This window comes from Gigantopelta aegis, chromosome 6 (assembly GCF_016097555.1).
Source record: "Gigantopelta aegis isolate Gae_Host chromosome 6, Gae_host_genome, whole genome shotgun sequence".
Taxonomy (NCBI): domain Eukaryota; kingdom Metazoa; phylum Mollusca; class Gastropoda; order Neomphalida; family Peltospiridae; genus Gigantopelta; species Gigantopelta aegis.
The window spans coordinates 69,715,366-69,730,954 of record NC_054704.1 but is presented as its reverse complement, the minus strand read 5'-3'; the positions used below and the strand labels follow the sequence as shown (position 1 = coordinate 69,730,954).

The following is a 15,589-nucleotide window of genomic DNA, read 5'->3' as shown; positions in this document are numbered from 1 at the left end:
ATTTTTATAATAATGACTTTCGGTTTGTAATTAGTTAGTACAAATTAAATAATAGCTACAATAGCTATGTAACAAAATGAAGTTACAGCTAAAGGCAGCAATTTGCACAACTTGATGCAGAATTAAAATAAATATTCCTCTAAAAACTGTCCACACAGCAGGCTAAATAGAATGCAGTAAAACCGGGAGATAACTCACAAATAGTGTTGATATGTTGATAACATTGGTCATAATGACTGCATGGAAAAACCTGAATTCAACATTAGTCATAAACTTGTCTTCAGAAAAAGATGTTAGCATGATTTCTAAATACATGAACAGTTAGCGAATACATAATCACAGTATCCCAAAGAAGGTGACTTAAAGAGGTTAACAAAAATATTTGAGGAAAGCTAGATTTATGTTTTCTAAATCAATCCCAGTAAGAATGTGTCACTTCAGTTTCACTTTACCAGGTGACTTACCCAGGAAACTGAACACTTCTTCTGACGTAAGACATATAATATAAGAACATGTCGCAATATTCTGTAAACAGTGGCTTACTCAAACTAGCATACTAAAGTGACAGGTTTTCTATCTACATGCAGCTCCTATATTCGCAATCTGAATTACATTACAAATTTGCTTGTTGCCAGAAGGGCAATAAGTCATGGGTTCAAAATTCAAGTAATTTCCAAAAATAATGAGTAGAAGGTTTTTTTTTGGTTTTTTAACTGAAATGGAAAAAACTGAAATGGAAAAAATTGAAAAAGAAAAAAATGCTTGGGCAGTTTTTTAAGTTTTTGATGCAGATAATAACTGTAACTTCACTTTCTTTATTATTTTGTTTATAACATACATGTACTTCTCAATGTAGCAGAGATTCAAAATGGAAACAAATTAATGGAAATCCACTCCACAAAAAGACAATTTTCTGATGATAACAATTAACAAAAATATCATTCATTTTCCTGAGGCTAACTGCATGCTAAATTATAACAAACTATATTTATCCAAGTGGGAGTTTTCCTAATTCCCAGGCAATTAGAAATATATACAAAAATTCTGTTGATAGTGTGACATGATACTATACAATTAATTTTTAAAAACATATATTTAGAAACATTTATACCAGCTAGTGCCTGTGCTTATAAAATGTCCAGTGCCCACATTTTCGAAGTCATCTTAATGCTAAAAAATCATAAAACCATTAAAGGTTGTGACATCACTACAGCACGTCATAGTGACGTCATAGCTTATGATGTTTTTACGATTTCGTAGATAAAGACTGATTGAAAATATTGGACCTGACTCAATCAGTGGCGAGTCTAAGCACCAAGCACATAAAATCTGTTCCACACACCAAAGCTGGCAGTGTAAGATTCAAATTACCTTGTACCCTCAAGCCATCACACACCCAAATCCTTAACAGCCCACACACAGCAGTGTAACCCAATCTCGGGCACTGCACAATGACCAGCAACAGACTGTCCAGACAGACCAAAAACAAGCAGTTAATATACACAGAATTACTTGTGAGATTCGTGTTCTTAAAACACCAACAGACGACATGTGGCGTAAACCAGTAATACAGTGAACTAAACAATACAGTGAGAAGCACATCCCCAGACATTCTATATATATATATATAGTAAACTGAACAATAAATAGCCTAAGAAGTGCTTCCCCAAACACCCAGAGATTCTATATATATAGTAAACTGAACAATAAATAGCCTAAGAAGCATATCCCAAGACACCCAGAGAGTATACAGTAACTTAAACAAGCCCAGACACTCAAGATTCTTCTGTGTTGTGAGTTGTGTGTTGCTGCTGTCATCGTCAGTACAACTGCTGTATTGCCAGTGATGGCGTGCGAGGCCTCGCAGCACCAATCACCAGAGGCTGGTTGTTTGGCCACCAGGTGGTTTCAGGATTCTAGATGACGTATGTATGTTGGGCTGTGCCTTGCCCGAACTGACAGTTGGACTAGACTCATTTCCAGAAGTCGGCACGGGACTCTCCAAAGTATTCTCTGGTGTAGCCTAAAGATTTTTTAAAAATCAACAATCTACAATTACCAATGGTTTAAACAATATTATTTATTACCAGCATGTATGCAGTTTTGGGATCGGCCAATAGGCCTATACCTATATTGAGGCTTCTCCTTAAATATTTACAAATAAAATATTTCATGTATGGTCAAGATGACAAAGATAATAAACTGATATGAAAAAGCAAATGGAGAGAGAGAGAGAGAGAGAGAGAGAGAGAGAGAGAGAGAGAGAGAGAGAGAGAGAGAGAGAGAGAGAGAGAGAGAGAGAGAGAGAGAGAGAGAGAGAGAATCAGATCAGTTTCCATCCTACACAAGTAACAATGCACAATTACAGACAAGTTCCAATTGTACACAATACACAATTATACATCATTTTCCATCCTACACAATCAACAGTGTACAATACTAGTACTCACTTAAGTTGGATTTTGTAAAACTCACCTTTGTTACATCTACAAATGAATAGGCCTCGCCTGTGATTGGGTTGAAAGCTCCTGAAAAATAATTACCACAAAACAAATATAAAACAATTTCCAAGAACAAATATATTTATATAGATTAAAAAAATTTAATATGTAGGTGCAAAAAAAAAGAAGTATTTAAATAAATAAATAACTTAAAAGCTGACCGACCCTTCCTAAAATGATTTCAGCATATTCCCGGAAATATTCTTTTTTTTAAAGGGTTAAATGTCATTTTGACTCATGATAAATTATATAATTACTAATATTTAAATGTGAATAATAAATATTTCAATTTGTTTTACAGAATTCTTTCTACATAAGACCGGCCTCGGTGGCATCATGGCAGGCCATCGGTCTACAGGCTTGTAGGTACTGGGTTCGGATCCCAGTCGAGGCATGGGTTTTTTTAATCCAGATACCGACTCCAAACCCTGAGTGAGTGCTCCGCAAGGCTCAATGGGTAGGTGTAAACCACTTGCACCGACCAGTGATCCATAACTGGTTCAACAAAGGCCATGGTTTGTGCTATCCTGCCTGTAGGAAGTGCAAATAAAAGATCCCTTGCTGCCAATCGGAAGAGTAGCCCATGTAGTGGCGACAGCGGGTTTTCTCTCAAAATCTGTGTGGTCCTGAACCATATAACCGTAAATAAAATGTGTTGAGTGCGTCGTTAAATAAAACATTTCTTTCTTTCATTCTACATAAGGCGTAAAAAAAAACAATTGTGTGTTTCCAGTTTTTCCGACCGACCCTAATTTTATGCTGCGACCCTAAAACAATTTGACTACCAAAAAAAATACAACAACCAACATCTACTGTGATTTTTGCACTCCGCAAAACTAGGTTCGTAACACTTCAGTTCAAAAAAAAAAAAAAAAAAAAAGTTCCTACCTACCTACCCTATTTTTTCCAGAGATGAAACCTGAAACACACATAAATTTTTTTTGGGCCTAATACTTCATACACTGTTATCAAGCCACATTCCATGACCTTTTATTGATTAGCAATAAGATTTAATATTTTAGTCTTATGTATAGTGATCTCTGTAACATGTATAATACCATAATGAATTATGACATGACAGTATTGAACAAAATGTCCCCTGTACTTATGTATCAATTCTTGTTGCTATGGGCAGAAATACTAAACCAAGACTCACTCTGTCATTGCCAAATTAGCCAACTGCTAATGTTTACACAAATTGGCTAATAAAATATTCTTTAAATTAGCCACTTTTCAATAATTTTCAAGGAAATGTCCTACATAGATTACAGGCATGGATTTAAAACAATTGGTGGTGCCTGTCAAAATGATATATGTCAACCAATTTGAGCCTGTCATAAATGAAAATGTGCTTGGCACCAAATAATGAAATAATGTTACAGGGCAAAATATTTCACAAGAACCGTTGTTCTATTCGCATGTTGGTTACGCAACTTTAAAATCATGTGAACCGCCAATTGGTGAACAATTAATTTCTAAAATTAAAAGTACCCTATTAGAAGTCAAACTGAAAATCAGTTAATTTTTTTTAATACATTTGAACCACCAATGTAGCATAGAATCATAGTTCAAGTGTTTTAGGATTAGGTAGGCCTAACTCGTCGGTTACAAGAACTATATTCACATAACCAAACAATCGGTTACCTAAGTAAAACTCATGTGAACTGAGTTTCAGTAACCTAACATTTTTAAATTTGTCCACTGTGGTACTATTGCCGTTGTATAATCATGCCGTCCATAATTTTCACAAGTGTACAAAGAGTACACTTTTGACCCTCCCACCCCACCCCCCTAAAATGTGATTTTGATGGGTATTCAGCTTACATGGATTTGGGTTAGGCCGGGAAAAAACCAATTACTTGTTTCCTATTACATGCTGGAAAAATATAGGGTAGGTAGGTAGGAAAAACATTTTATATTGGAAAATAGTTTTATTTATGGATATTAAATAAAGGTGTTGACTACCGGTATCCAAAATAACCTCTGCATGTATAGAAATGCATTATGCAAACCAACAAAACCATTCATCACCGTGTTTTCCCTAGAAATGAAGTAAGGCATGGTAAAGTGATGTTTTGGGGGCATATTTTATGTGCAGTTTTAAATATAAACACAGTAGGGTTATCCCCTAAATGACACCAAATTAGTGCTTGTGATAGTTTTGGAATGTTTTCGTGAAAATCGTTGTTATATTAAAAATAAAAATAAAAATTGGATATACAAAAAGGTTTTAGGGTTGGCAGGTTCAAATTAGGGTCGGTTGGGTAACCGGAAACAAACAATATTTTATGATACGCCTTAAGGTAAAAGTCTGTGTTTTATTGTTCACTATTTTACATACCAAAAGTATAAGCTAATCTGTACTGCCTAGAGATTACATTAATTACTAATTCTAACCTTGTCTGTTGCGCATTCGGATGCTGGTGTTCGACCCAGTTCTGGATCCAGGACTAGCAACACTCAAATTGCTTGTGGTCATGCTGGAGTTCCTGTACACACCATCACTGCTCTCCATTACATTAGGTGATGTTGCTGTTGACTTCTGTTCAGCCTCAGCTCTCTTGGCAAATGGTGATGTCCCCACACCAAAGATATCGCTTGATACACCACCTGGAGGGTGCATTACTCTGCAAAAGAAAAGAATGAAGGAAACCTTTTATTTAATGACGCACTCAACTCATTTTATTTATGGTTATATGGCATCAGACATATGGTTAAGGACCACACAGATATTGAAGGAGGAAACCCGCTGTCGCCACTTCATGGCCTACTCTTTTCGATTGGCAACAAGGGATCTTTTATATGCACCATCCCATAGACAGGATAGCACATACCATGGCCTTTAATGTACCAGTCGTGGTGCACTGGCTAGAGCGAGAAATAGCCCAATGGGCCCACCGTGCGAGAAATAGCCCAATGGGCCCAAACCGACCGCGCATCAAGCGAGCGCTTTACCACTGGGCTACATCTTGCCCCACAAAAGAAAAGTGGCACACAATGTACTCATGTGTCTAAGGCAGTCCTAATGGGTTGATGCTAGCAACTGTTCTTTTTCACGTAAAGCTATTTCTGCGTGGGCAAAAAACTGCTCGCCTGTCATGTCGATATCTCTTTAATTGATTTACTTAAAATTTGTACACCAAGATCAATTGCTCTAGTCCAATGTGTTCAAGAGAACAGTTTCTTGCTCACCATCAATATTCAAACAGTAAGCACGGAATAGTCCAATGTATCTGCTGCAGACTTCTAAAAATTGCGAGAGCTAAAGTTTTGTTTGCACGTTGCTCATGTACATATAGTTTGCAAAACCCATTTTTCATTTGCGCACTGAATTTATGACATCATTTAAATATTCATGATGGGTGACATTAAAAAGAAATGGATTACCAGTAACTGAATTTGTTTTTGCGTACAACCCATAAATAGCATACATGTATAGAACAGGGATATGTTGTCACATCACAAAATTTACTGTGTAATATTTAACATGCCAACTCACTGTGTACTGTCGACCATGTGTTAACTACTTAAATATTCCGCTTGCTACTTTTGAAAAATATCTGACATATAAGTGACACCATTACTTTTCATTCTGACGGCTAACCATACATTTTTTAACAGGCAAGAAAGTAAATCAAATTGGTAATCACTTTGAAACAAAAAAGCAATCAGATTTAAACAGCAGATAATATTGCATGTGATTTTTAACCTATAGTCCATCTCAGCCTCCATTAACGTTATATGTCCATATTTTTTGCAAATACCGGTAATTTCTATTTGGTTTGACGTAAGAAGAAAATTAAAAGGGTTTTCGAAATTTATAACAAAAAGTACTATAGTGTATGCATTTCTTTTTGCGTCAAACCAAATTGAAATAATTTACGAAAAATAACATCCATGGACTTTACAATGTCAATGTAGGTAACTATTTTTCTTTATTATTAGGCCTACACGAATTATATAATTTACATAACCAATGAATTACAATTTGACTACTCGTGTGCAGTGTATCAAATCCAAACATAACACAAATGTGATATGACCAACTTCTACAAACCCTGTAATTGCCTGCAGCAATCGGTAATGCCGTGGAGATTGTCACAAAGTTTTTCATTCTCCGCAGCATTTTTGTTTTTTGCAATGGACTATATTGGATTGTTTTTTTTAAAAGATGTATATTTATAAAAATAAAATATACTTTGTGAACTGAAAACAAATAAAAAGTAAATAAATAAAGCAGTAACTGCACCGATGTGGTTATTTTTTTTAATTGCTGCGCACAACCCTGGTAATTAAGAATTAAAAACTGAATATAGTCAGAGTAGTGAGACATATTTATTTGAGTACATATGGTGCCCCAGACCACTACTTATTCAAAGTACTCAGCTGTTCGAGAGCTACACAGACATTTGGATGGTTATGATCACCGTCTGCCATCAGAGATAACTGTATAGCGAAAATACCGAATGCCTACCACTGGGTAGGCTGAGATCAGGGGTCGAATTTCAATTCCTGGGGGCACGGCAAGTGTTGCCTTCGGTTTAATAACAAAAATTTGGGCACCAAGGCAAGTTGGAGGGGTACGAAGGCAAACGTTTCCTTCAAAAGAGGGACACAAAGGCAACTTACTTTCTATCAAGTTTCTGAGAAAAAAAAATTATGTCACTGTATATTCTTGGACTTTTTGATACAGATATATGCCATAATAATGTATTTTACACGGTTAATAACATTTAGCATATATACGCTACATTTTGCTTAAATGCCCAATGTAGTAGATATGCTACAGTATTAAAAATGTGATATTTTTTTTTATGAAAATTCAAAAATCAACATGGAAGTGTTCAATGTATACTAACACCTGTAAGTTGAATGAATATGATAATTTTTGTTATTTATTTTGACTACTTGTGCACTAGATGGTTAAAATAAATGAATGCGTCAAATATGCGGGAACAGCACAAAACTACTTCATCCTTCCTGCACCACATATATGATATAGGACTGCCACTCTCTCAGGACTGGCTTGATAGAATGAAGATTGTTCATGAGCGCAATGTCCTAATCATGTTGTCAACTCAAAAAAGACATATTGGTTAATATGATATTTTAAATCACTAATGTGCAAGTCACAAAGAATATATTTATAAATGTTGTCAACTTAAACTTCTATAAATAACGTTATTTTTATGGGCATTTTAACACGTTTTGATTTACATCCTGGTACAACTGACCTGTCACTTTGTGTGTCAACAAGCAGTCTGACTTTGCTAAATGTGATTTTTCATGTTACATTTTGTGTCATTTCTAAATAATAAAATGCTAGGTTTTAAGAAAAAACAAATTCCGAAGGGCACGGTGGCAATCCAAGTAAGGCAGCACAGCATTGTTCTTGCCTTCGACACCCTAAGATTTCCAGGGCATAACGGCAAGTAAGGAGGGCACCTACGACAACTGCTGTAAGTGCCGTGCTGGTGAGTTTATATATATTAAAAAAAAATTGCCACCACGTAAAATTTGACGTCCTAGGCCTGGACCTACTCAGCCTGTGCACTAACAGGACTCTGGGAATAGTGCTTAAAGGTGGGGTCAACTCAAACAAGAGCCGTACGTGTTGGAAAGATGCATACCCAGACCACCAACACATACTGACACTTTAGCAAATAAAAAACCGCGTAATTTTAGAGTTAATAAAAAACCATGATTATTCCTGCTAACTGGGGGCAGCCATTTTGTTTCGTTTTTGTGCCGTCTGGTGGGATAGCTTGGTGCGAAGTGACGTCAGCTCCTAAACATCTCCTGCATGTACAGTGTAAACAAAAGCAGTAATTTTCGACACGGCGCTTCTCTTTGATCAACCTGACTTGTAAAACAGCATAAATGACGTAATAATATAATAAACTATTCAACTAAATATATTTCAAGTTGCATTAACGGAACAAAATGGTGTTATAGTATTTTTCTCTGTTAAATAATTCAAAGGAAAAATGTACACTATTAGGCCTATTGATATGCTATGTTGGAGCAAAAACGACAACCCACGATACCCAAGTGATAATTTTCTTTTCTTTGGGACTACGTAATTATTCAGTTCTGTGGTTTTAGGTTGAAAAGTCTACTTAATCAATGGTTTTACAGAACTATTTACAGTAATAAACCATGTCCATTACCATTTTAGGGACGACAGGTAATATTCCACAATACCGGTATGTATTTTTTTTGTCTAGACAGCGTCAATTAATTGGCTCATCCGGTTACCAATCAAATACACACCTGCCAATCAGGAATCACAGGTAAAAGCAACTAACAACTCTGTGTATCCTTTCAGTATGTAGGTTAATGCATATTCTGATTTGTTGTGTAGCCACTTTGACAATGGTATTTTATTTTGTATTGAAAAATAATATATATAGTGCTGGATATACTTATTGTTGGCTTACTGGGATGTGTATTATTACAGAACATTGCAATGTATGACTATTTATCATCCCGCAAAAACCAGGTAGATTGTGTTTCTCTATTTCTAAAGCTCATTCCTGACGTTACGCATTAAGTATTACGTAACCACCAGCTCGCCAGAGGGCGTACTCACTGAGAAGGTACAAAATGGCTGCGCCCGTTATATATAATAGCCGTCACATTTACAAGCATTTTATTAATTAACTATACGATTATACTTGTTGATATTAAGCAATAATGTGCATTATATATCATTGAATATGCATACCAGGCCAAATGCCTTAATTGTCCCTTCCTTTATGTTCTGAAAATTAATTCCGACCAATGAACAGTGATTCACCGTATGATATCAGAGTTTCTGCCAGAAAGAAATGTTTGGGTATGGCACCATCCAATTGAATATTTACAATGTGTGTGCTGAATGTAACCAGTCTCCTGGAAAGAAAATTGGTTTTAAAACTTTAGGATTTGGGTTAAAACTACATTCCCTGGAATATTTTTAGTATTTAAGCATATAGAACAGAAAATCCCAGTTACGTTTGGTGCATATATGACGCTGCACTCCGCTGGCTTATCCAGGTCAAAAACAAAGCCATGATTTTTTAAGTGGAACACTTTTGACGGGCTCGTACCGACCTTGGTTTTCATTGGCTTATCACAAGTATAGAATTCCCCAACAAGAGATCCCATGAGATTTCGCAATTTTTGAACAAATTTAACTGTCTTGATTGAGGGGTCGTCTCATATCTCCAAAAACATATTTATATCCATAGAGGTATGGTACAACGCCTTTCCAAGGGTCGGTGAGTGGGGGGATTTGCCGTGACATTTTGACAGTGGCCAGCTGTTGGCATACGCGTTACATGTAAGGGGGTGTTACTAATTACGTAACGCTCTAGGGGTAGAGGAAGAGGGTACTGTGTTCGATGTTATTTTTATTCATTACTTAGACCTGAAATGGTGGGTCTTTTTAAATGCGCGGTCAGTCTCGGATCGATCCCCATCGGCGGGTATACAAAAAGACCATGGTATGTGATATCCTGTCTGTGGGATAGTACATATAAAAAATCCCTTGCTAAAAAAAAATGTAGCAGGGTTTCCAATGCGCGTGTGTCAGGGATTTCAGCGGGGGGTTGGGGTTATAGGGGGATATATGGGGCCATGCTCCCCCAAAAAAATACATTTCAATTTTTTTTAAGCTTGGGCAATAAGGGTTTTGACCCTCCCCAGCACATGCACCCGATTACTCTCTAAGATTTTGTATGTCAACAGTGTTCTCCAACCCCATAGCGGCTTGTACATCGCCAATGAGAATTTGCGCCACCAACTGAAATTTTCGCAGCGGGTCCGACAGTAAAATCCACCGAAAATACGTCACCGCAAATCGGAATTCTAATTCAACACATTTGTAGGGTTGGATCCCCTAAAAATTTCAGATGGTAAAAAATATATACAAATTCGGGCAAAATCCGTATTGCATGAACAGGGTTTTTGTAATGACGTCATAAAGACAATCAGAAGTCGGACTGAGAAGTTTTTATGTCAGAAATTCTTTATTAGTCGTTATCTAATTAGAGAGCAGATTAAATATGTCCAATATCTATGGAGCCCTACTGTGAAGAAAGCTCGGGCTTCATGTCTGAATGCTCGTAGTGTATTTTTTTTGTATTTGCGATTAGCGTCGTGCACCCTTAAAACCATTTGCGATAATTATTCCAAGGCCTATACGATCCCTGGTTTGTTCGTCAGCATGCAGTGAAGTTACATCGCGATATGACGTCACGACCACTCCCTACTGAAAAAGCTCCTGCTGAATGCTCGTAGTGTATTGGCTAGCGCATTAGCGTCGTCCTGATTATTTTATACCGACGTAGCATATTTAATCATGGCACTCCTATAAAAGAAAGATTTGCATCCGCTTTCGGATTTTATGGCCGTCCGCTTTCGGCCTATCCGTAGGCCTACATGTACCAACGATAACGCTTCACGGCCCCTCCCTAATACCGGCAGTAAAAGACCTTCGTCAGAAGACCCCACAGTCAGCAAACATCGGACAAAATTTTCAGATGCCTACCGTAAGAAGTACCCCTGGATAGATTATAAAGGCCGTGATGAAGGTATGTAGCCTAGGCCCTATTTAAAATATTTTTATTTCGAATTCGATACCAAATGCTCTAAGAACAACGATGAACGCCCATCAAAATGTCCTGTGTCGAACAAAATTAAAACCGGGCCTCCCCAATATCCAGCAGTGATAAAGCGGGAGTCGTTAAAGGGACATTCCTGAGTTTGCTGCATTGTAAGATGTTTCCGACTAATAAAATATTTCTACGATTAAACTTACATATTAAATATATTTTAGGAAATAAAATAAAATTTAACGTAGTACAAATATCAGAACGATCAGAAACACGTTTAATATACAGCTACTAATATTTTGATCCAGAAAAATATATTTGATATGTAATTACAATCGTTAAAAAGTCTGCTAGTCGATAACATCTTAAAAATTGCAGCAAACTCAGGAATGTCCTTTTAATACAAGCGGCACAATCTCAGCGGTGCAACGTAGATTGCCTCTCAACAGCTTGGCTCCTCTAATCCAATCAGCGAGCGGTAATTTTTGATAGACAGCCACCCGTCACTTCATCATTGGCAATTTGCATATTATGATTTTTAGTAAATCTTAGTCCTTGCGAGTAATTGACAAGGGTCCAGGCAAATTTCATGCAGGGGAATTGTCTATTGCTGGCTGTTGGCATGTTGAAAACCATAAATCGAGAATAATATTTTATGCAATGAAAGACGGCAAAATACTATCCCCAGATGCCAGGAAATCGCATCTATATGAGCTTTTATTTTCAAAATTTTCCGGGTGAGATTAGCCCACTGGCCGCACACATTTAGGCCTATGATCATCTAGGCCCTACTACTTCAGCGTAACCGGTGCCGGTGCGGCAGATCATGAGATAGATTATGGTTAACTTTATTTAAATCAACTATTAAATGCCAGAAAAAAGCACCTTTTGTGACTTAAGATTTACACAATTTTCCGGTGCGAGAGGGGGCGAACCCCTCTCGAGCTCACCCCCCCCCCCCCCCCATGGACATCGTTCACTCATTTGTGAGGCCCAAGGCCTCACATGTCCGTCAACCTGGTCGCATAAAAGTTAGAGAACACTGGTCAAAATTACCAAATGTTAGACATCCAACAGCAGATGGAAGGAAGGATCTTTATTGTAATATTGTTCTAGCCATCTTGATGTATAACATGTATATTTGTTAAATGTAGGGAAAGGCCATAATTTAGGCACTTGCCTGTTGACCAATCCCAAATTTGATTTGCTAATAAATATTGTTTAAACCAAGGAAGGATAGGATATGTTTTATTTAACGACGCACTCAATACATTTTATTTACGGTTGTATGGGGTCGGATGATTATTAAATCAATATGCTTTATCTTTGATGTCGTTAAACAACCACCATCACCCCCAACTTTACCCTTTCCAAACGAAATAATATTTATTTGAATTTGTCAATTTTAACACGTAAAATTAAGAAGTAAAAACGTTCATTGTCTACTTTAGTATATTTTATTTAAAAAATATATACATGATTAATGTGTTACTAGTATACAAACTAAACTTTGAAAGTTCTACTAACAGTAACACTTTATAAAATATCAATTCTGAAATAGGAAGGTACGACTGTCGATAATATGTTGTCAAGATCAAACCAGTTTTAACTAAAGACTCTAGTACCGTATCTTCAACCGAACGTTCTTCGTACAGCGAAAGATTTCTCTTAATTTTTTGAGACGGACCCTACAATTTGAAATCGTCAAACGCACATGTTAACTGAAACTGCTTTGCCGAGCTATGGTAGCACAGGCGGCGAATTAAACGTATACGTTTGACGATATCCGTTCATAGCGAACACACACGACTTGTTAAAAAGTGCATTTGAGCTTGTATTTCACATTTGTACATGATGTTATAATATGGTAACCAGAGAATGTAACTTTAAGAAAATCATACAGTAATGATGTCATTAATTTTGTCAAAAGATTACCTTAAAAAAATATAAAAATCTGCAAAACATTTTGGGTTTGGTGAATTCACATTTTACCCTCTGAAAGAAACCCTGGATATGATGATAATATCGACGTGTATGAATCTATGATCATGATGTATCGTCCTCGAAATACGAGACTCGGTCAGACTGTCACTATGCTAATAATTAAAATATATCACCTTGTTGACGGGTGTGTTTCGTTGTCTTGAAAACCTTGATGAGTTGAAGTACTCATGGTGTGAAGTCAACGTTTGAAATGAGAATGTGTTGTACAAGAGAACCTGTTCGGATTAATTTGGTATCCAACGACACCTGCGCACACCTTTCCGGAAGAGTCAAGGTCCAAACTTTTTTAAATTTCACACCCACCTCCGGTGACGTCACAACATTCCAATTTATATATCGTACTATCTTAACCACCAGTACGAAGGAGCCGGCGACAGGCTTGCGCTACAACAGCTTGTTCTGAATGTGCGCGTTAAATCCTTTGACCACCATCTTTCACAATAAGGGACGGGACGTAGTCCAGTGGTATACCTCTCGCCTGATGCGCGGTAGGTCTAGGATCGATCCCCGTCGGTGGGCCCATTGGGCAATTTCTCGTTCCAGCCAGAGAGCACATTGATTAATTAATCATCGGCTATTGGGTGTCAAACATTGGTAATTGTGTCTCGTAGTAATCAGAGAAAACCCGCTACATGTTCTAATGCAGCAAGAGATCTTTTATATGTAGTATCCCACAGCTAGGATAGTACATACCACGGCCTTTGATATACCAGTCGCGGAGCAGTGGCTGGAACGAGAAATAGCTTAATGGGCCCACCGACGGGGATCGATCCTAGGCCAGTGCACCACGACTGGCATATCAAAGGTCGTGGTATGTCTGTGGGATGGTTCATATATAAAAGATCCCTTGCGTCTAATGGAAAATGTAAGATTGTAGATTTGTCCGAATTACCAAATGTTTGACATCCAATAGCCGATGATAAGTAAATCTATGTACTCTATATAGTCCGACCCATCCTCTTACAAACATGTTTTTTTTAACAAAAACAAAAAACAAAAAAACAAAACAATTTCAGTTTGGTTTGACGTAAGAAGAAAAGTAAAAGTGTTTTGAAAATAACCAAAACATACCAATTTTGTCTGCAATTTATAAAACGGTCAAATCAGAAATAAATAACGTGTAATAAATTCTACAATATGAAAAAAAGGTGTTCGCCGTGGGAAGGACTATAGTAGTGTCATTAAACAAAAATATACTTCAACGTCAATTATTCCCAAGATTCAAGAACGTCGATCAGAGAGAGACAGAAAAAGAGAGAGAGAGAGAGAGAGAGAGAGAGAGAGAGAGAGAGAGAGAGAGAGAGAGAGAGAGAGAGAGAGAGAGAGAGAGAGAGAGAGAGAGGGGGGGGGAGTAAATGTTTTATTTAACGACGCACTCAACACAATACGGTTATATGGCGTCAGACATATGGTTAAGGACCACACAGATATTGAGAGAGGAAACCCGCTGTCGCTATTTCATGGGTTACTTTTTTCAATTAGCAGCAAGGGATCTTTTATATGCACCATCCCACAGACAGGATAGTACATAGCACGGCCTTTGTTACACCAGTTGTGGAGCACTGGCTGGAACGAGAGATAGCCCAATGGTCCCAATGAAGGGAATCGATCCTAGCTCGATCGCGCATCAGGCGAGAGCGCTATACCACCGAACTATATCCCGCCCCGAGTGTGAGAGATAGATAATGTGTGTGTTTGTTGGTGGAGGGGTGGTGCATAAAAAGTAAAAACACTTCAGCATATTTTTAAAACTATGACTCAACTGACAATACGGTTATATGGCGTCAGGTGGGAGTGGGGGGTGATGGTAACCAACAAGGACCACACAGATATGAGAGAGGAAACCCGCTGTCGCTATTTCATGGGTTACTTTTTTCAATTAGCAGCAGAGGGATCTTTTATATGCACCATCCCTTGCAGAAAGGATAGTACATAGTGGCGACGGCCTTTGTTACACCAGTTGTGGAGCCATATAACTGAGGCTGGTCGTTAAATAAAACATTCCTGAGAGATAGCCCAATGGTCCCAATGAAGGGACGTTGTTCGATCAGTTAGCTCGATCGCGCATCAGGCGGAGAGCGCTATACCACCGAACTATACCCGGTCACGAGTACCCTCCCCCGAGTGTCAGAGAGATAGATAATGTTTGTGTTTGTTGGTGGAGGGGTGGTGCATAAAAAGTGACCAAAAACACTTCAGCATATTTTTAAACTATGACTAACTGATAGGAATTTTGAGAGGAAACCTGCTGTCGCCATTACATGGGCTACTCTTCCGATTGGCAGCAAGGGATCTTTTATTTGCGCTTCCCACAGGCAGGATAGCACAAACCATGGCCTTTGTTGAACCAGTTGTGGATCACTGGTCGGTGCAAGTGGTTTACACCTACCCATTGAGTCTTGCGGAACACTCACTCAGGGTTTGGAGTCGGTATCTGGATTAAAAATCTCATGCCTCGACTGGGATCCGAACCCAGTACCTACCAGC

At 37.8% G+C, this 15,589-nt stretch overlaps 1 protein-coding gene across 1 annotated transcript; it reads right to left on the bottom strand.

Annotated features, from left to right (window-relative positions):
• Positions 1-726: 726 nt before the first annotated feature.
• On the bottom strand, positions 727-13,410 carry LOC121374950. The gene is made up of 4 exons (XM_041502093.1): positions 13,216-13,410; positions 4,899-5,128; positions 2,476-2,528; positions 727-2,023 (listed from the first exon to the last, which is right to left on the bottom strand). The coding sequence occupies exons 1-4, from the start codon at positions 13,269-13,271 to the stop codon at positions 1,874-1,876; spliced, it is 489 nt and encodes a 162-aa protein (XP_041358027.1). The 5' UTR covers positions 13,272-13,410; the 3' UTR covers positions 727-1,873.
• Positions 13,411-15,589: the final 2,179 nt, after the last annotated feature.

Coding starts and splice junctions, on each gene's coding strand:
- LOC121374950 (XM_041502093.1), bottom strand. CDS start 13,271: ATGAGTACTTCAACTCATCAAGGTTTTCAAGACAACGAAACACACCCG. Junction 5,129..13,215: donor GAAACACACCCGTCAACAAG/GTGATATATTTT, acceptor TTTCTTTTGCAG/AGTAATGCACCCTCCAGGTG. Junction 2,529..4,898: donor CCGAATGCGCAACAGACAAG/GTTAGAATTAGT, acceptor ATTATTTTTCAG/GAGCTTTCAACCCAATCACA.